At 29.8% G+C, this 20960-nt stretch overlaps 1 protein-coding gene across 6 annotated transcripts; it reads left to right on the top strand.

The window, feature by feature from the left end:
* Window positions 1-155: 155 nt before the first annotated feature.
* On the top strand, window positions 156-9676 carry LOC122499415. 6 transcript variants are annotated; one of them, XM_043607755.1, is made up of 5 exons: window positions 156-238; window positions 2871-2950; window positions 5636-5752; window positions 6834-8912; window positions 9336-9676. In XM_043607755.1, exons 4-5 carry the CDS (start codon window positions 6961-6963, stop codon window positions 9523-9525), a joined length of 2142 nt encoding a protein of 713 aa, XP_043463690.1. In that variant the 5' UTR covers window positions 156-238; window positions 2871-2950; window positions 5636-5752; window positions 6834-6960; the 3' UTR covers window positions 9526-9676. The 6 variants fall into 6 exon arrangements, with proteins under 6 accessions (XP_043463690.1, XP_043463688.1, XP_043463689.1 ...); XM_043607753.1 differs by having other exon boundaries at window positions 184-467; XM_043607754.1 differs by having other exon boundaries at window positions 190-424.
* Window positions 9677-20960: the final 11284 nt, after the last annotated feature.

The raw sequence follows: 20960 nt of genomic DNA, 5'->3' as shown, positions 1-20960 counted from the left end.
AACAGCAGTCATTGTGACATTGTGTGATTGGTTACAAGAAGAATTTGTCCACCAATAGTCGTGCGCGCGCGCAAGGAAAACTGACAATCGAAATGGCGGCTCAATGGAAACATACTACATGTGTTGTTATTATTATTGTTGTTGTTGTTGTTGAGAATCAACACAAAGGCCATGTCATTGTAAACCAGCTTCACAGTCAGCAGCAGCAGTTGGCGTCGGTCTTTGGTCAAGTTAATTAGTTGAGTGTTTTATCTTTTACAATAAAAAAAACCTTTTATCTATTAATTGAAAAAAGCATCATGTTTTCGACGTGCCTAAAAAATGTATTACATTGTGTGCTGGATATGTTTTAAAATTTCAGAAGAATTTATTCAACTAAAAATGAAGGATACATAAAACAGAAATTTTTATTGGATTATTTATGGTTCTTAACATAGAGAGAGAGAGAGAGAGAGAGAGAGAGAGAGGTGAGTGAGTAACAGATAAATTTTGCCTTCTTGTATTGAAAATATTCATCCTTTAGGGTTTACTTTACACATAGGTATACATATTATATTTTTCCCTTCAACGTGAAATTGGGTTAGGTTTTTAAAGAATTTCTTATAAAACAAAATATAGGTATAACACTTTTTTATTGAATACAAGCTGAAAAATTATCTACACTAAACACGGAGAGACATAAATGTGTGCAGCAAGAAGACTAGGGTGTACAGTTTTACTTTATTTTACTCTATTAGAGTTAATAATTTGCTTTTACAGATAATATGTTTTTGTCTACAATAGCCAACGTCATCAATGCAGTCAAACATTTAAAATATTGTTTTACAAAATATATTCTCTCACTATTTCATTGCACAATTTTATTACAGTGCTTATACTTGAAAATTATTACTTGAAATTGAAGCTTAAATAATGATATCTTGAGATTTTGCAATGGTGAATTATTAATTATGATTAAAGTGAAATATTATTTGAGAGAAAGAAATATTCAAGAATTTTAACGCCTTGAAAGATTTGGTTCATTCTAAGAAGCGTCCTCCGCATTCCACAGTTTCTCCCTACTATCAGTTTGAGAGTTTTCTCTCTCTCTCTCTCTCTCTCTCTCTCTCTCTCTCTCTCTCTCTCTCTCTCTCTCTCTCTCTCTCTCTCTCTCTCTCTCTCTCTCTCTCTCTCTCTCTCTCTCTCTCTCTCTCGTTGATTTAAAAAATTATACGTACCAATTTTAATTTTGTATTAAATATCCATTTTCTATAAAGGTATTTTTAATAATAAAAATAAATTATCCACTCGTGATGTATTAAATTATTGTTAAATTAAAAGAGAACAATTACATTAAAAATAATGTCCGTTCTTTTATATATCCATCTTTATTTTTATCTCACACAAAATTATCAAGATTGCAATAAACAAAACATGTCCATTTAGGTTCGTATTTCAAACTAGGTAAATAATTTCTAGTTTACATAAAAAGATGTATTACTTGCAAAATTAATTTCATGTCACAAATTTTGTAATGTGCAATCAAGAATTATATAGTTTACTGTGAATGTCATCAACATTTAAATGTTGATGTTTAAAATGTTGTACTATTTATTCATACAATTTTTATTTGTTGTTTTATTAATAAGGAAAAATTTGATAATGGAAAAAATTTTCATGAATTGAGCATTATATGGAAAGAAGAATGTAGGTGCGCACAATTTTGTGTTTCCCGTCGATCAGGTTGGCGCCATATAAGATCCCCTACTCCTGCATACACCAGAGTTGAAACAGGTTTCAAGGCTGTGTGTTGTTCATCGCTGATTCTTGAAGAACGTGTATCACGAAATATATGTTGTATTTCAGTAGGATATCGCTCTGTATTGCGGCACAAGAAAATTATCTAATAAGCCAAAATTTTTAACGATACCAATTTTCACACACAGAAAAGAGAATTGAAATCCTTTCAAATCTAAAAATCACTTGAAACGATAAATAAAATAAAAATGATTCCTTATTGCATATATTATATATATATTTATGTGTATATATACATCTTTTTAAATGGTTAGTCGTTTATAAGTAAACAACAACAACAATTTGTTTCCATTGATTTTTGGATGAAAAGCATTAATGATTGGAAATATTGTCGACTCGAGAAGGTAGACGACGAGGACGACAACACTAAGGTAAGCAGACATACATACAAGCTATAAATGAACAGACTTGTACAACACTGGATATAACCCGGAGTCTGCTGACGGTCACCCCATGTATGGCAGCTTGTTTTATGCAGTCTGTATTGCTATACACTCTGCTGCACTTGCCTTCAAACGCCGCACCAGTTTAATGCACTTGGAAGTACGTCTTTCCCTCTATGTCGCGCTCGCGCACACTTAATACTCCAAATTTTAAAACATCCACCACCTAAATAAATAAATTTTAGAAAATATTTTCAATTCATAAACATTTTTCTGAAAAAAGCAATTTTACATTTTATTGATTTTATTTAAATCACGCATAATCGCAGAGGACATTTTGTACAAGGATTTGCGGGGAAAATATTATTGCGTTGTCATATATACATTTTTCATGTGCACATTAAACGGATAAACTTTTGAGTATTCCTTTATTACAATTTTTAAAAATAAATATTAACTTTACCTATACTCTTCAAATCTGAATGAGTACATCATTAAATGCATCTTTCAATAAGTTCGCGCGCTCTCACTTATTGAAAGAAAGCACATGTAATAAATTAAAAAAGTTTTATAATTAGTATTTTTCTCTTTTTTTTTTTAAATAAAATGTAACATGTTCTCAAAGACAATAATTGCTGATGATAATGTTAAAAACACTTTTTAATTAACCGTTTTAAAATTTATTTGCAGATGTATGCTGACGAGAATGCCGTTATGAGTTAAAAGTTGAAGTTCAAAAGGCGCGCGCGCGGTGTAGCTTTCGATAATGAGTAAGCATGACGTTATAATAACTATTGCCAAGAACAATTGAGGGTCCCTATCAAAGAACCAGTTATAACTTTTTTAATCTCAAAATTCTCGACCTCTAAATAAAAAAAGGATTCAAAATTTCAATTTCTTGAAAACATTTCGCATTTGTATAAAGATTATCAAAATGTTTCTCAAAAAATTAGGATTGAAAACATTTTAATTATTGACTTACAGGGCAATAATTTTGAGCTTTAAAAAGTTATAACCGATTCTTTGATAGGGACCCTCAATTGATTTAACCATATGTATCATACAAATTCTTCAACTAATTTTTAAATAAAACGAAATTTAAATGTTATTACAATATCAAAAATATACAAGTCTCTGTCTCTCTCTCAAAAAAAAAAAAAAGCTTTTACTAAGCCCAATTTAGACGCATTATGCTTATGTATAGTGTATTGCTCAAGATTGATTTTCTAAATAGTTGGAAATTAAATATATTTTAATATCAATGATCATCTTTAAAGTTTTTTTTTCTTCGAAACAAAAGTCCACATATTATTGATTTCTCAACAACGAGAATTTCTACAAGCACACACTTTGAACTTGAGATCATAACGCATAAATTATGCCCCAGCAAAGAGATGTAATCAAGGTCAAACTTGGTGTAATAGTCGCATCACATGTCTAAGCAGGTAACTAAACCTAACGGATATATTTGCCTGGGGGACAAACACACATACTCACAAAAGTCAAAGAGAGTTGGTTGCTAACGCAGTCGGTTTAAAGATTTGCAAATCACCCAACTTTCTGCTTAAAAATAATTTATCAATATAAATAGTGAGACATTTAATTGGTACTCTTTACATTACTAAATTTTTAAGATCAAGTGTGTTTTTTTTGAAAAATCAACAACTTGATAATAGCTGAGAAAGAAATGCATCTACATAAATCTACTTTTTTTATAAATAAAAATGAAATGATTAAGTAATTTAAACCCAGATGTTGAAACTATTCAAAAAATGTATACATTCATTTAATTATTACATTTTGTTGTTGTTAAAACAATGACTGGATGTTGGGTATTTTTACATTTGCAGAAAAACATTAGTTACCCTTCTAGAGTTGAATTAATTTTATTATTTTGTTCCGTTTATTTGCATGACTAAAACAATCAAAATTTTGTTATATCAAACACAAATTTTATAGAAATAAAAATTTAAAAATATACAATTTACAAATTCCATTCACTCATTAAAACTGTGATAAAGCCCAAATGCGCATTACCTTGTCGTTTGACCTCTCTTATGACCTCTAACGGACTACACCTCAGGCGGTCTCATGCACTTGCGTAAGATTACGTCGCACAGAGTCGCAGAGAAATTATACTAGCCACAATCTTTTCTACTAAACAAATTAATATGACAATGGCTCAAATCTCAATAATTTTCCCTACTATACATAATAATAAGTTGGAGGAAGATACCTTACACACTGCCGCGCATTTTTTTTATAAAATATATTATTACACATGTATCCTCTGCAATTTCAGAAATACAAAAATAAAATTTCTAAAAAAAATTTATTTTATTTCATCACAAGAAACAATTAATAAAGTGTTGATTTAATGAAAATTAATTGTTTGAATGCGCGCATGTTGGAGTTGATGAAATCACATTCTCAATAAAAACATTACAATTCTTTATAAATTTTTGCATCAAAATTTACACAATTCAGTGAGTATAATACTAAAAATTAAATAATTGACACTTAAAACTAAAATTTTGTAGAAAGTCATTTCACGTAGTTTCGTGTACAATATAGAAAACGCTGCGTCACTGGCATTTAAATGTTATCGCTATGTGCAGGATGATATTTCACAAAAGGCATACAAAACGGGTTACTCTCTCTCTCTCTCTCTTTCTCTTGTCGAGAGTTCTTCCTTGTACCATTTTGAAAGTTAAATGCCAATCAACAGTTCCTTCAAGTCTCGTGTTGTTGTTGTTGTTGTAAACTAATATATTAATTCATTAATTTAATAAATGTCCAGATGAAAATAAAAAAGAGTCAAAGAATCTCTGATAGCACTCCGTGTGAAACTCTGTAAAACAAATAATTTCTCTTGAAAAATTTTTCATAAAAAAAGAGAAAAATTTTACTCAAACATTAATTTTATTGCAATCAATAATAGAGAAAAGGAAGACAGTTTTCCCATTTTTCAGATTGCAATAATTTTTATTTTCTTAATTAATGATGTAATGATTTATACATATATGCCTTTCAAATATGTTCTAAAAATTCAATATCGCTATTTTGCATAAACTAAAAGTGCCTGCCTTTTAGCGGAAACTTGAACATATACGCGTAGCAATTATGCACGTAAACCATTCAAGTCATGACTAGGAGGTCTTACAACTCAAGGTCTTCACGGTCCTGTTGAACACTGTTTTTCACTCACGATCGAGACAAAGGAATAAAGCTCAATTCTATCCCCCAATAGAAAAGTAAAGTATTGTTTATGATACATTGACGATGAACTAGATAAAGGCAATGTTTATTTTTTGAAATTAATTTTTTGTTAATTATTTGTGACAACTGTTTACTGTGTGTGTGTGTGTGTGTGTGTTTATAGGGCACAAATGCAATGAAATACAACAAAATACTTTTTTAAATTAATTAATATAATAAATACAATTCTGTTGCAGAGTTCAACTCATCAAGAGGGCCACCACCACCTGCTGTTGATAATATAAAAAGAGTCTGAGGGGAATGAGAGAATATGGAATCTAATAATGATCCAGACTGTTCAAATGCATTTATTGGTAATATATAATCAATTTTATTAATTATAAAATCATTCAGAACAATCATATGGTTGCGTTCCACACTTATATAATGTAATAATAATAATAATAATAAGAAACGACACTTGAAATGAAAGCGCGTGATATAAATAACGGACAGCTTAATATTGTGATATTTTTTGCACTCTACTTTATTTACATATTTTAATATAATGCACAATTATACCCACAAGTTGTGATTGTGATGGACAAAATGAAAACTATTTAATTTATTATTATTAAAATTAAAAGAATTATTTTATGCATTATTTTTATTTACGCAAATGTTTGAGTGATCCTTCTCGTTTGGAAGAATTACATACGCACGTGTGTATGTTTCTGAAAAGTTGATAACCCTCCACTTCCGGTGACGTAGTTTATGAACGGCCCCTATTTACTCTTTTTATTTTGTTTCAAATGATTGTCAATCAATACATAATTTATATACACGTTAGTAAAAAAAAATTTATAAAAAAAATAAAATAGTAGACCAACAATTTTATTACATCATATTTTTTTTGGTTAGCTAAAATATTGCACAGTACAACACGACGACGACGACGATTCGTTGCATATCGTTGTCGATGCAGTGCGCCGCCCGACCTTGATCCGTGTCAGTGGCATAGAGTAATATAGCATACAGGACCCGCTCTCAAAGTGAAGAAGCCGAGTCCATCCGAATTCAACCGAGATTTCGAATGACTTTTTCCTCTCTCTCTCTCTCTCTATATTATATTTTTCAAAGTTGAAAATATATGATAAAATGACACATTATAATTACATTAAAACTATTTATTCCGTTTATATAGAGTACCCCATTTAAAAGACTAGAAGATTTATTAATAAAACAATGAATGGAAGGGATGAAGAAAAATTTAAGTACGTTATATAATAATGATGATGGAAACATTATAAAAAAAAAGAAAAAATTTAATTTAATTATTCTCTTTATATTATCAAGTGTCGAATAAACATATATATTTTAGTTGTAAAGTGCGATGAAAATTGAAAGTATAAAATTAATTTAAAAGATTTTAAAAAACTAAATCTATTGCTTCAGATAAAATGAAGAAGAAGAAGAAGGATGAGGAGATGAAGAGAAAAAAGCACTAAAAACAAAATCGCCAGCTTGTTGTGAAAGCCATTGTTGGAAGCCCGTTGGGAGCTGAAGCCATCGCGCGCGAACGATGGCGGCGACCGACGGGCAAATTATTGTAGCTGCGGCTCGTTGGTCGGATGAAGCAACATATCTGCGTGAGTTTGTATCCAAATATCGTTTACCAACTGTGATAAAAATCACTAAAGGACAATATGGAGGTTTGGGTGTACCTACACTGCCAGCACCAAGTTTACAAAGTACAGCGCTTTTGTTGTCAGCCGGTCGTCGACGGAAAATAGTAGCTCAAGCTGTTAAAATAAAAGAAGGTCGACGTGTTATAGGAGTTGGTCCCAGATTAGCAATACCAGATTCTTATCAGGGATATTTTGAAATTTTAAGCGAAGAAGGTAGAGCAGTACGAGGCATCGAGTCCGTTAATGAATTGTCACGCAAATGTCCAGAGGAGGGAGCATTGGTGCGAGAAACAATAAGAGGCATTGCTTGTAAAATTGAGGACGAAACTATCATTGTTGCAGAAGGAAGCAAAACAATTATTACAGGTGAAACATTGTCAGTTGCTGGAGAGGTAACAATACCTGGTCGAGGAAAATTTTTACGGTGCGTCGATTCACATGGCGATAGTGTATTATTTAGTATGGAGCAACGGTGTCGTTTTAGCGCATTGGCTCGTGAAGACAATATTAGTGGCGTTCATACAGCTAAAGCGCTTTTAAGTAAACGATTACCACTGACTGTCAGACTAGTCCATGGCCAACCACCAAGAGGTCTTAAATCTTCTTCGCATTTTCTCCCCGAATTAAGACTACTTTCTACTTTTGAGGAAGAACATGTGTTTGCTCTACCGCTACAGAGTCATAGTAGAGGAGGTGAAAACGCTGTAGCTTTGCCATTGGCAGCACCACTTAAATTGGTTAAATCGAGAAATGAAGAAGCTCTCAAGGTAATGCCTGAATTGACCAGGTTGGTCGATCGAGCTACACGTCTTGTTGCTGATGTTGCTGACAAGGCTCATGTTTTAGATGGTCGTTTAGGTGATGGCAAATCAAGACAGTCAAGAAATAATGGTTTTCTTCGTAGATCCTCCAGTTCAGATAGTGCTACCAATAATAATAATCATCATCATCATCAACATCATCATCATCATCACCATAAACATAATCATCATCAACAACAGCAACAACAACAACAACATCATCATCACCACTATCATTATTACCAATCTCATCAAACAACAACAACCAGCAATCCTGCTACAACATGTTATCGAGATGAAAATCGAGTTCCTATTCCTACTACTGAAGAATACGATGAGATTGATCAAATATATGATTATGTTAGAGGCTTTGCACCGTTACCAAAAAGTGTTGGATCATCCTACAAGAGTCAACAACAACAACAACAACAAATACGTTGCAATGCTCCATCATCTGCAACAACAACAACAACAACAACAACATGTCCTTCTCCACCATTATTAACGCTACAACATTCTCCTTCACCACCACCTCCTCCTCCTTTACATAATTCTACTTCCATTGCTTCTGCTGCTGCTGCTCTTACTCCATTGCCAACTTTTACTTCCGCTCTTGCTCCTAATCCAATCACTGTAACGATTGCATCATCATCATCATCAACACTACCATCACCAATAATAGTGGATGATCGACCGGAACCACCACCCATTGAAACAATACCGACTAAAATTAATAGAAATCACGCTGAGAAAAGAACAAGGCGAACAGAAGCACAACCACCAATACCCAGAGTGGAAAAACCTCCTTTGGCCAAGCTTTATATTAAAAATGGTACACAAAGAGGTGGTCGCCCACTTTTAAAGAGTAATTCCCCGATTAAAGAAACAACATTACCAAGTTTTAAAAGTGGCTCACCTCTTTTTAACATTCGATATAAGAGTTTAACAAATCTTCAACAAGCAATGGAACTAGATGGAACTCTCGACTCGAGTCATTCTGGTGGACGTACTTCTGGAGATTCTGGAGCTAAACTTCCAGAGAAAAGGTAAATTAATCATTTTCATCTTTAAATGAATTTATTTTCATTTTTAGGGTTTCGTGGACAAGGACTGAATTTATAATAATTGATTTAAGAGGACCAAAAAACCCTTATAGCGAGACTTGTGTGTCTGTCCGTAGTTCTTATATGTCTTGAGTCTCAAGACTTTTAGCGAGACTTGGGTATAAGAAGTTCTCAAGTCTTATATGTATCAAGTCTTAATTCTTAAGACAACATAACAACAACAACAACAACAACCGTTGTCATGGCAATTGTTGCTATGTTAATGGTTGACACAACAACCGTTGCTATAGTAATAAAATTTCCAAATTAATTATTATTTACTTTTTTGTCATTTTATAGGCCACGAAACCCTATCATGTAGGCGCATTGCGCCTGCTTCTCTGACTGATTTTTTATTATTTGTAGGTCACGTCGTCTAAGTAGACCACGCTCTCTTACAAACCTTGTATGGGAACTTCGAAGCGGAAATAATTGTGCCAGAACTGAAACATCATTATCAAATAATATTGCTTCATTAATTCCGCCATCTAAATGTGGACAACGTCTCGCTGTTACTGTTATGTCACCCAGACGTATTGGTACTCTATATCTTTAATTTGTAAGTTTGTCCGTTCGATATTATATAACATAAAGAAACATTATTATAGTTGACATGATGAGTAGATTTTATAAACTTGATGAGAAAAAGTTGAAAAAAATGACAAGTCACGAATACAAAATAATATATTTTTAGACTTTTTAAGAAACTCGCTTTTTAATTTTACTCCAAACTATAACATTTTTTAAAAAAAAATTTCATCATTGGATTGAAATGTTGGATAATATTGTGTGTGTGTGTGTCTTGTCATTTTCGTAAATTGTTGAATTCCATACGCACAATTTGTGTCATCCAAGATGCATTTCTCATATACTATACTATACTATACTATACTATAAGGTAATGTTATTCAGTGGTCACGTGCTCCATATATTTCACTATGGGAACACGTGACCACTTAATAACATGACCTTAAGATGCAAAATTCAAAAATCTCATGCACATATCAACCAAATCCTTCCTTTGATAGTTAATTTTTCAAACAATACATTTTTCTAAACTTTTATATTTTTTACATAAATATATATATTTATATAACTTTTTGTAGCTCTGTGAATAAATTTTTAATATTTGTCGTGTGCAAATGTTAAGTATAAAAATGTTAAGCATGATGATTTTAATTATCGATGACTATAAATGAATTAAATTCATTCTAAATTAAAGCGTATCTGACATAATTGATAAATAATTTCACAACAATGTGTTTTGAAAAAAAAGGATAATATTAACAGGGTTGTTACAGCATTGTCCAAAAGAAACCATGGAAAACCTAGAAATGTCAGGGTATTTTATTTTGTATTGAAAAGTCAGGGAAAAATGAAAAAACAACTGGAAAATAATTGTCTGTTAAAATTATGTTAATCTTAATTTTTACTTTTTAGCGAATTTTACCGCATTTTACCATGAGAATCGAAAAAACTTTTTGGATGAAAATGCATGATTCATTAATGGTTGTATCACGGCTCAGGCCATTCGATAAAACTAAAGTTACCAACGCGTTGATTCAACGAAAAAATTTTTTTAAAAAATTTTCTCTAAAAAGTTTAGGATATAAATTTTTCTTGTTTACTTTTAACTCAAGTAAACTCTCCAAATCCTAAAACAAAAAAAAAAAAAAACAAACAAAAAAAGGTGGGGAAACAAAAGTTATTTTTTTCTCACGGATTCTTCTAAAATCACGAAATTTCAACTAAATTATTAATCCCTCGCCCCAGTAGCAATTTTTTTTTTCTTTTGATAATTATTTATTTTCATGCCACACAAGCCATTAAAAAAGAATTCCCAGTGATTATTAATTTACTTGAAATTCTCAGATTTTTGAAAAATCCGTGACAGAAAAACCAAAACCTCTGTTTTTTCCGACTTTGGAACCTTTTGCAAAATTTTTTTTTAAAGGGCTTCTAACTTTAGAATAAGTAATTATTAAAAGAAAGAAAAAATTGCTAACGGGGCGAGGAATTATTAATTTATTTGAAATTTCTTGATTTTTGAAAAATCCGTGAGAAAAAAATAATATTAAAGGACAAAAATAGACAAAATTTTAAATGCACTGAACATAAATATAGTGGTTCTGTAAAAAATTTTTTTCCAGACTTGGTAGCTCCATCCATTTTATTCGAGTCTCGGATAATCGAAGCTCGGATAACCGGCGAGGTTCTATACTGTAAACAAGAAAAATTTGTATCCTAAACTTTTTAGAGAAAATCAGAAAATTTTTTAAACAATTTTTTCGTTGAATCAGCGCGTTGGTAACTTTTAATAATTTTAATAATTTAATAACTTTTAATAATTTTTAAAACACTATGATAAAAAAATATAATATACGTGTTGTTAAAAAACATAACATTTTTAAACATTTTTAAATATTGTATTTTCGCCAACGAAAAAACATTTAAAACTGAGTTATTTTTCTATAAATCAATTATATAACAATAAAATATGCAATGTTTCGATATTTTATTGTTATATAATTGATTACTTTTTATGTAAATCACATTTATAATGTGTATGGAAAAATATTATTTGACATACCTATCAAAATGATGCCTGGAAAATTCAGGGAATTTCATGCGAGAAAAATTGTACCAACCCTGATTAAATTAAAAAATTACAAAATCAATTTTAAATAAAAAAGAGATTTGAATTTACTTGTATGATGAAGGCCTTTAAATAATAAAACTAATAATGATATTAATAATCATTTTTACAATATAAGCTTAAATCATAATACAATTGCCATAATAATAACCAAGCAATGTGGTTGTACTTAAGTCATACATTGTATTTTTTAGCTTTTATAAATCTGCGATAAATGTAATTAAAAATTCCTTTAATTAATGATTATTATGTAACGTGATCATCAAAATAATAATAATAATAATAATAATAATAATAATAATAATAATGTTCTAGTAATATATATTAAAACAATTATAAATGATGGTAATACATGACATAATTTCATATTCTTTGAATATTATTATTATTATTATTATTATTATTATTATTATTAGTAATCGATTACAATTATATAATTCTTATCCCACATGCACAAAAATGGCGCTTTTAGAATAAGCTGTCAATAGGGGGGGGGCGTAAAAAGTCATTTATTTCTTCGACCGTATAAAACTACTGTGGCGGCGACCATTTTCCATCATGGGCAAAAATTGTCCCATGCATTATTTTTGGCCATATGGGATATAATAAAAAAACACAAATACACAAGTCGAACAAGTGAATTAATTTTTATTCACTGTCGCCTTCTTGTCTCTCTCTCTCTCTCTCTCTCTGTGAAATCACCAGTTTTGTGCATTAGGAATAAAATATAGCGCGCGCGCGCGCAAGTATCAATGCGGAAAGAAATGTCTGACTTTTGTCCCTTGTTACTAGAATATATACAATATTCCTTACTATTAGTACAATAATTAATCTAATAATGTTATTACGACGTTTAAAAAGAAAAAATTCACTGCTCATGTCAAACAGCAGATATGCGTATACATATTACTTTAGCGCAGTGAACCAGTTATTCTTTCTATAGAAATTAATTATACTGCCATGATACATCAATGTTGACATAAAAAAACTGTTTTTAATGTAAAAAAATTAATATTATACCAACTACAACTAAACACGCAGTGGGCAGTAATCTAAAAACAATTTCTATAAATAGTTTAATTGAAATCGCAACTATAAGCGCAAGTGACAAATAATTATTAGATACTAAATATAGATGTGTATAATTCAATAGTATAAGAATTGTTGTTGTACCTATTATTATATTTTTCAAAGTGTTGAATGAGAAAAATTGTTTAAATCAGCGAAATGTTAATAATATACCATTATTATTAATTTCGCAAAACTACTTTTATTCAATTCTCAATTAAAAAAAAAAAAAATGTCTTGATATTTATCAAGGCAGGCATAGATATAAAATTGCGATAAATTTTACAGTAAAAAGTGCCAACATATATATATATATATACCCAGATTTCGTCTGATTTGCGTAAGACTCTATATAATGAAATAGACTTTCTACTACATTTATTTCATTATATATAGAGTTTAAATTTTTTCAACAGACAACAATTTGCGAATAAAACTAAAGTTGATACATTGTTTCCTTTAATTTTACATGACCAATCCAAGTACAGCTTCCGTCCATTTCTCAATTATTATGACGATCTCAAAATGCTTCTTGGATATTGGTTTTTAAAAAATTTTGTGATTGTTATGGTATGATTTAGGTAGGTTAGGTTTTTTCAATTGCGTAATTTTCGCACTTTATACCGATTTTGACAGTTTACAAAAACGGATTCAAGTATAGTTGTGCTCCGCTGCTACTGTCTCTATATTGTATTCTGTGTCATTATAGTCAACAATCATCAGTATATAACACAACCTATAAGATCTCCTTCGAATATTTGACATAAGCCTATCGCAAAGTAGGTCTATTTCCTTTTGATTAAAAAAAAAATCATGGATTATTTAGAAAAGTATAATATAGTTAATTGCGATTAGCTTTACCAAAAAAATATTGTACAATAATTATACAAATAATAACATTAACTAAAAGTCAATAATATCTTTAAAGCTACACGCTGCAATAACGCGCATATTTTGCGGTAATGCTCTCCGTAAGTTGCGAAGAAAAAATTAAGAAATCACAATTTACTCGGTTTGTGCTTGAGACAAATCAAGTTCCATGTACCAACAAATGCAAAATTCAAAAATTGGTTATTTTTGCAGATGATGCAAAATATTGCGCGCGCGCGCGCGCGCGCAGTGGCTCCGACAGTATCATTTTCATTAATGTATCGATTGTTTTTTTTTCTTCAGTTTTCTCAATTAATATATCATTATCGACATTATGACATCAATATGTATTTTCATTGCCTTCTTCAGTTGTAAAATTTCAATATGAATGTAATTATTAAAATCAATCAATGAGATTAATTAAAAACAATATAAAAAAAAAAATTTTATTTGCAGTTTTATTTTACTCCATACTATACTATATTATATACATGTATATATATTTAAAAATGTAAGAACAGGGCCCATGTGGATGGATTGTAATGTAATGAACAATACATTTTTTTGAAATTTCTTTTTTAACCCTCCATCCGTCGCATGGTGAGAATTTCCCTCACCCAGTTTCTTTTTTTATTTATAACTTTTAAAATACAAAAAATTATAATTTCATATTCTCAGTACCTTTTACGCCACTCTTCTTCTTTACATTAAAACAATTTTGGTGTTTTTTTATATTTTAATTTCTTTGTTATTGAATTTGAAAGCAGCAAAAGGTCGGGGATTGATTTTTGACGCGAAGTGAGAGAACTTTTCACCATGCGACTGACCGCGCGCGCGTATACTCGATTTCATTTGTCATTAATTTTTTATTTAAATAATTAACAGGAAATAAAAAGTTTAATTTAATGCCAATAGGTTGTGTTTAGAAATTCTAATAAACATTCAAAAAAAAAAAAAATTTGCATTTTAAAACAAGTTTAGACTAATTTATGAGGGTGAGAATTTCCCTCACCTGCGACGGATCGCGTTACAAAAAAAGGTGCGACGGATGGAGGGTTAATAATACAGTAGAACCTCGCCGGTTATCCGAGTCACTAAACATGCTCGGATAATGCGGAATAACTCGAATAAAACGGATGGCGTGACCAGACAGACAGAAAAGTTTGAGGTGTGCCAGCACTAACGACCGACATGGTACCGACCCGGTAGTAAAGTCGGACTTATACTGGTACCGTCAAAAAAGTACCGGGCCGGATATGAAATTTTGACTGGCCCAGTTAACGGCCCGGTGGTAAATGTTGATTCGTACCGGTACTGATAATATGTACCAGGCCGGTTAATTAAAAATATCTGTGTCAACACCGGCCCGGTACTATAATTTAGTTCTGTTTTTATACCGCCAAAGAAAATTTGTCGGTGATAATATTTGCACCGGCCCAGTACTATACCATTTGGTTTTGTTTTTATACCGACGAACCCAGTAAAAAAAAAAGTATTGGAAGAGAGCGAATAGTATTAACGGGATTAACGGTGAGTTTCTGCCAATACGTTTTCGCGTGAAAACCGTATTGGGGGCATTCTGCCAATCCTGCTTTTTCACCGTGAATACTGTCCTCTTGAATCTTTCGCGATTTCACGTTTATTGACTCGACTTGAGTGTGTACTGTTGGTCTATTACCACATGATTTAGGGAGCTTTCGACGTTCGCGCTAGGGGCACTGTGAGACAGCGCGCTTATCTAGAAAATACCTTAAATCATATGGTAATAGACCAACAGTACACAGTCTGCTGTCAAATTTTATTTACTAGCAGACCGGTGACTCTTCTGGCTTAAGGCCAACGCAGAATAGATCTGTAACCGCGGAACCGCAATCGTAACCGTAAGCGTAAGAATGAGTTAGAGAAGGATAAACAATATATTGCGGTTCCGGTTACAGATCTATTCTGCGTTGGCCTTTAGCATGGTTTTTACACGCTGACATGAGACGGAGAAGCTTTATTTTATTATTATTTATTTATCATCTAGGCCTTCTCATTACTCAACAAATTAATTAATACGGTCAAACAAAAACTACAAACTTCCTTGAAACAGTTTTTACTTTTTAATTTATTCATTGATCTTTTCGGCAATCCGAAATGAAAAATAATTTTCATCTTTTCTAATTTCTTAACAATTTGACTTTTTTTCTAAAAATGCAAGCGAATTTTGGATATACGAGTATAAACAAATATGTATATTCTTTTTTTTTTAAAACTGTTTGCCGTGTTGAATTTTAGTATTTGAAACTGTGACGAAAAATTAACAACATTTTTCTGTAATTGCTTGAAAAATCTACTTTTCATTATTCTTAATTACAAATTTTAACCGATTTAATAGCAATTTTGCAAGCAAGTTTGAATTTACGGTGTCAAGAATTGTAAGTCACCTGTGATACAATACAAGCATATTATGCCACTAGGCAAAAACTTACATGTTAAAACGTTTTTTCATTTTAACTCTAGATTAAACTTTAAGAGATGTTTTGAGCAATGTAAAGACAAAAGTTAACACGGTGTCTATTTTTGTTTAACAAAATTCCCTGCTTTGTCCAAACTTTTCACGGTTTATCTCTTTTTTGTCAAATTTAAATTTACTTGATTTTATCCATAAATAAATCTACAAATGGCTATAAAAATTTACTTATTTTATGAAAATACTGTTTCTTAAGTTCATATAAATATAGATTGTATTACTTGCTGTCGTACAGTTTTCTGTTTATACTAATACATTTAACTGGGTATCTACCAAACGGGAAAAACTGTAAAAAGCTGGGAATATGCCGAACCGGGAATTTTCCTATCAAATTAAGAAAAAGTTTCATTATATTAATTCGCTTTTAAAAAATTGCTTTTTACTTTAATTTTTATTGATGTATAATATTTATGAAAACAGACCCGAGTCAAAAAATTTAAGCCCTACTTTCAGCCTAAAATTTAGGTCTTATGTTAGGTTTTAGCAGTCGTAACGTAGGGTCTACTTGCGATACAATTAGTTCCAATTAGACTCTACTATAACTCCAAAAACTGTATGGAAAATTTAATTTTTTTAATACATTAATTAAAGTACTACAAATTGATAAATATTGTTCTCTGCATTTGAATTGGTTAAAATAACTAATTTGATAACAAAAAGTCAATCACTGATTCAAATAGTAATATTTTCCTACTAAAATAGCTATAATGGTAACTAATTATTATTTTTTTCCGGTCAAATTAAATTCCCTAGCTATTTCCTGATTTTCCAGATTGGTAGAAACTTAAATGTATTGGTAGAAACTAAAACCCGTCGAAGACGGGTACGACAGCTAGTTTTAGATAATTTTAGATTTTTCACCAAAGAGTCGAGGCTATTTAATTAGTAAAGTATTTTCCAAGAGCACAAAAATAATGAAGCTAAATCTGATAAAAGAGAGAAAAAAATGTTGAATTTTAAGAAATTCGGATTTTTGAATTTTTTATAATTTTAGATAATTTTAGATTTTTCACCAAAAAGTCGAAGCTATTTAATAAGTAAAGTATTTTCCAAGAGCACAAAAATAATGAAGCTAAATTCCATAAAAGAGAGGACACAAAATGTTGAATTGTAAGAAATTCGGATTTTTGAATTTTTAATAATTTTCGATAATTTTAGATTTTTTACCAAAGAGTCGAGACTACTAAATAAGTAAAGAATTTTCCAAGAGCACAAAAATAATGAAGCTAAATCCCATAAAAGAGAGGAAAAAATGTTGAATTTTAAGAAATTCGGATTTTTGAATTTTTGATAATTTTCGATAATTTTTGATTTTTTACCAAAGAGTCGAGGCTATTTAATAAGTAAAGTATTTTCCAAGAGCACAAAAATAATGAAGCTAAATCCCATAAAAGAGAGGAAAAAATGTTGAATTTTAAGAAATTCGGATTTTTGAATTTTTAAAAATCTCAGATAATTTTAGATTCTTTACCAAAGATTCGAGACTATTAAATAAGTAAAGTATTTTCCAAAAGCACAAAAATAATGAAGCTAAATCCCATAAAAGAGAGGAAAAAATGTTGAATTTTAAGAAATTCGGATTTTTGAATTTTTGATAATTTTCGAAAATTTTAGATTTTTTACCAAAGAGTCGAGACTATTAAATAAGTAAAGTATTTTCCAAAAGCACAAAAATAATGAAGCTAAATCCCATAAAAGAGAGGAAAAAATGTTGAATTTTAAGAAATTCGGATTTTTGAATTTTTGATAATTTTCGAAAATTTTAGATTTTTTACCAAAGAGTCGAGACTATTAAATAAGTAAAGTATTTTCCAAAAGCACAAAAATAATGAAGCTAAATCCCATAAAAGAGAGGAAAAAATGTTGAATTTTAAGAAATTCGGTTTTTTGAATTTTTGATAATTTTCGATAATTTTAGATTTTTTACCAATGAGTCGAGACTATTTCATAAGTAAATTATTTTCCAAAAGCACAAAAATAATGAAGCTAAATCCCATAAAAGAGAGGAAAAAATGTTGAATTTTAAGAAATTCGGATTTTTGAATTTTTGATAATTTTCGATAATTTTAGATTTTTTACCAAAGAGTCGAGGCTATTTAATAAGTAAAGTATTTTCCAAGAGCACAAAAATAATGAAGCTAAATCCCATAAAAGAGAGGAAAATATGTTGAATTTTAAGAAATTCGGATTTTTGAATTTTAGATTTTTTACCAAAGAGACGAGACTATTAAATAAGTAAAGTATAACCCGAGAGCCAAAAAATTATAAAGCTAACTTCCGTATAAGAGAGGAAAAAATGTTGAATTTTAAGAAATTCGGATTTTTGAATTTTAGATTTTTTACCAAAGAGACGAGACTATTTAGTAAGTAAAGTATAACCCGAGAGCCGAAAAATTATGAAGCTAAATTCCGTATAAGAGAGGAAAAAATGTTGAATTGTAAGAAATTCGGATTTTGGAGTTTTTGATAATTTTAGATAATTTTAGAATTTTCACCAAAGAGTCGAGGCTATTTAATAAGTAAAGTATTTTCCAAAAGCACAAAAATAATGAAGCTAAATCCCATAAAAGAGAGGAAAAAATGTTGAATTTTAAGAAATTCGGATTTTTGAATTTTTAAAAATCTCAGATAATTTTAGATTCTTTACCAAAGAGTCGAGACTATTTAATAAGTAAAGTATTTTCCAAGAGCACAAAAATAATAAAGCTAAATCCCATAAAAGAGAGGACAAAATGTTGAATTGTAAGAAATTCGGATTTTGGAGTTTTTGATAATTTTCGATAATTTTAGATTTTTTACCAAAGAGTCGAGACTATTAAATAAGTAAAGTATTTTCCAAGAGCACAAAAAGAATAAAGCTAAATCCCATAAAAGAGAGGAAAAAATGTTGAATTTTAAGAAATTCGGATTTTTGAATTTTTAAAAATCTCAGATAATTTTAGATTCTTTACCAAAGAGTCGAGACTATTTAATAAGTAAAGTATTTTCCAAGAGCACAAAAATAATAAAGCTAAATCCCATAAAAGAGAGGAAAAAATGTTGAATTTTAAGAAATTCGGATTTTTGAATTTTTGATAATTTTCGATAATTTTAGATTTTTTACCAAAGAGTCGAGACTATTAAATAAGTAAAGTATTTTCCAAGAGCACAAAAAGAATAAAGCTAAATCCCATAAAAGAGAGAAAAAAATGTTGAATTTTAAGAAATTCGGATTTTTGAATTTTAGATTTTTTACCAAAGAGACGAGACTATTTAGTAAGTAAAGTATAACCCGAGAGCCGAAAAATTATGAAGCTAAATTCCGTATAAGAGAGGAAAAAATGTTGAATTTTAAGAAATTCGGTTTTTTGAATTTTTGATAATTTATGATAATTTTAGATTTTTTACCAAAGAGTCGAGACTATTAAATAAGTAAAGTATTTTCCAAGAGCACAAAAATAATGAAGCTAAATCCCATAAAGGAGAGGACAAAATGTTGAATTGTAAGAAATTCGGATTTTGGAGTTTTTGATAATTTTAGATCATTTTAGAATTTTCACCAAAGAGTCGAGGCTATTTAATAAGTAAAGTATTTTCCAAAAGCACAAAAATAATGAAGCTAAATCCCATAAAAGAGAGGAAAAAATGTTGAATTTTAAGAAATTCGGATTTTTGAATTTTTGATAATTTTCGATAATTTTAGATTTTTTACCAAAGAGTCGAGGCTATTTAATAAGTAAAGTATTTTCCAAGAGCACAAAAATAATGAAGCTAAATTCCATAAAAGAGAGAAAAAAATGTTGAATTTTAAGAAATTCGGATTTTTGAATTTTTGATAATTTTCGATAATTTTAGATTTTTCACCAAAGAGTCGAGACTACTAAATAAGTAAAGAATTTTCCAAGAGCACAAAAATAATGAAGCTAAATCCCATAAAAGAGAGAAAAAAATGTTGAATTTTAAGAAATTCGGATTTTTGAATTTTTGATAATTTTAGATATTTTCAGATTTTTCACCAAAGAGTCGAGGCTATTTCATAAGTAAAGTATTTTCCAAAAGCACAAAAATAATGAAGCTAAATCCCATAAAAGAGAGTAAAAAATGTTGAATTTTAAGAAATTCTGATTTTTGAATTTTTAATAATTGTCGATAATTTAAGATTTTTTGCTAAAGAGTGGTAACTATTAATTAAGTAAATATTTTCCAAGAGCGCAAAAAGAATGAAGATAAATCCCATAAAAGAGAGAAAAAAATGTTGAATTTTAAGAAATTCGGATTTTTGAATTTTTGATAATTTTCGATAATTTTAGATTTTTACCAAAGCGTCGAGACTATTAAATAAGTAAAGTATTTTCCAAGAGCACAAAAATAATGAAGCTAAATCCCATAAAAGAGAGGAAAAAATGTTGAATTTTAAGAAATTCGGATTTTTGAATTTTTGATAATTTTCGATAATTTTAGATTTTTTACCAAAGAGTCGACGCTATTTAATAAGTAAAGTATTTTCCAAGAGCACAAAAATAATGAAGCTAAATCCCATAAAAGAGAGGAAAAAATGTTGAATTTTAAGAAATTCGGATTTTTGAATTTTTGATAATTTTAGATATTTTCAGATTTTTCACCAAAGAGTCGAGGCTATTTAATAAGTAAAGTATTTTCCAAAAGCACAAAAACAATGAAGCTAAATCCCATAAAAGAGAGAAAAAAATGTTGAATTTTAAAAAATTCGGATTTTTGAATTTTTGATAATTTTAGATATTTTCAGATTTTTCACCAAAGAGTCGAGGCTATTTAATAAGTAAAGTATTTTCCAAAAGCACAAAAACAATGAAGCTAAATCCCATAAAAGAGAGAAAAAAATGTTGTATTTTAAGAAATTCGGATTTTTGAATTTTTGATAATTTTC

Source organism: Leptopilina heterotoma, unplaced genomic scaffold, assembly GCF_015476425.1.
Source record: "Leptopilina heterotoma isolate Lh14 unplaced genomic scaffold, ASM1547642v1 Lhet_167, whole genome shotgun sequence".
Lineage (NCBI taxonomy): Eukaryota > Metazoa > Arthropoda > Insecta > Hymenoptera > Figitidae > Leptopilina > Leptopilina heterotoma.
The sequence above is the reverse complement of the archived record's forward strand: the minus strand, read 5'-3'. Positions and strand labels throughout refer to the sequence as shown.

Excerpts from the sequence above, each read along its gene's own strand:
- LOC122499415 (XM_043607755.1), top strand. The coding sequence starts at position 6,961 with ATGGCGGCGACCGACGGGCAAATTATTGTAGCTGCGGCTCGTTGGTCG. Across the intron at positions 8,913-9,335 it reads GCTAAACTTCCAGAGAAAAG|GTCACGTCGTCTAAGTAGAC; the intron begins GTAAATTAATCA and ends TATTATTTGTAG.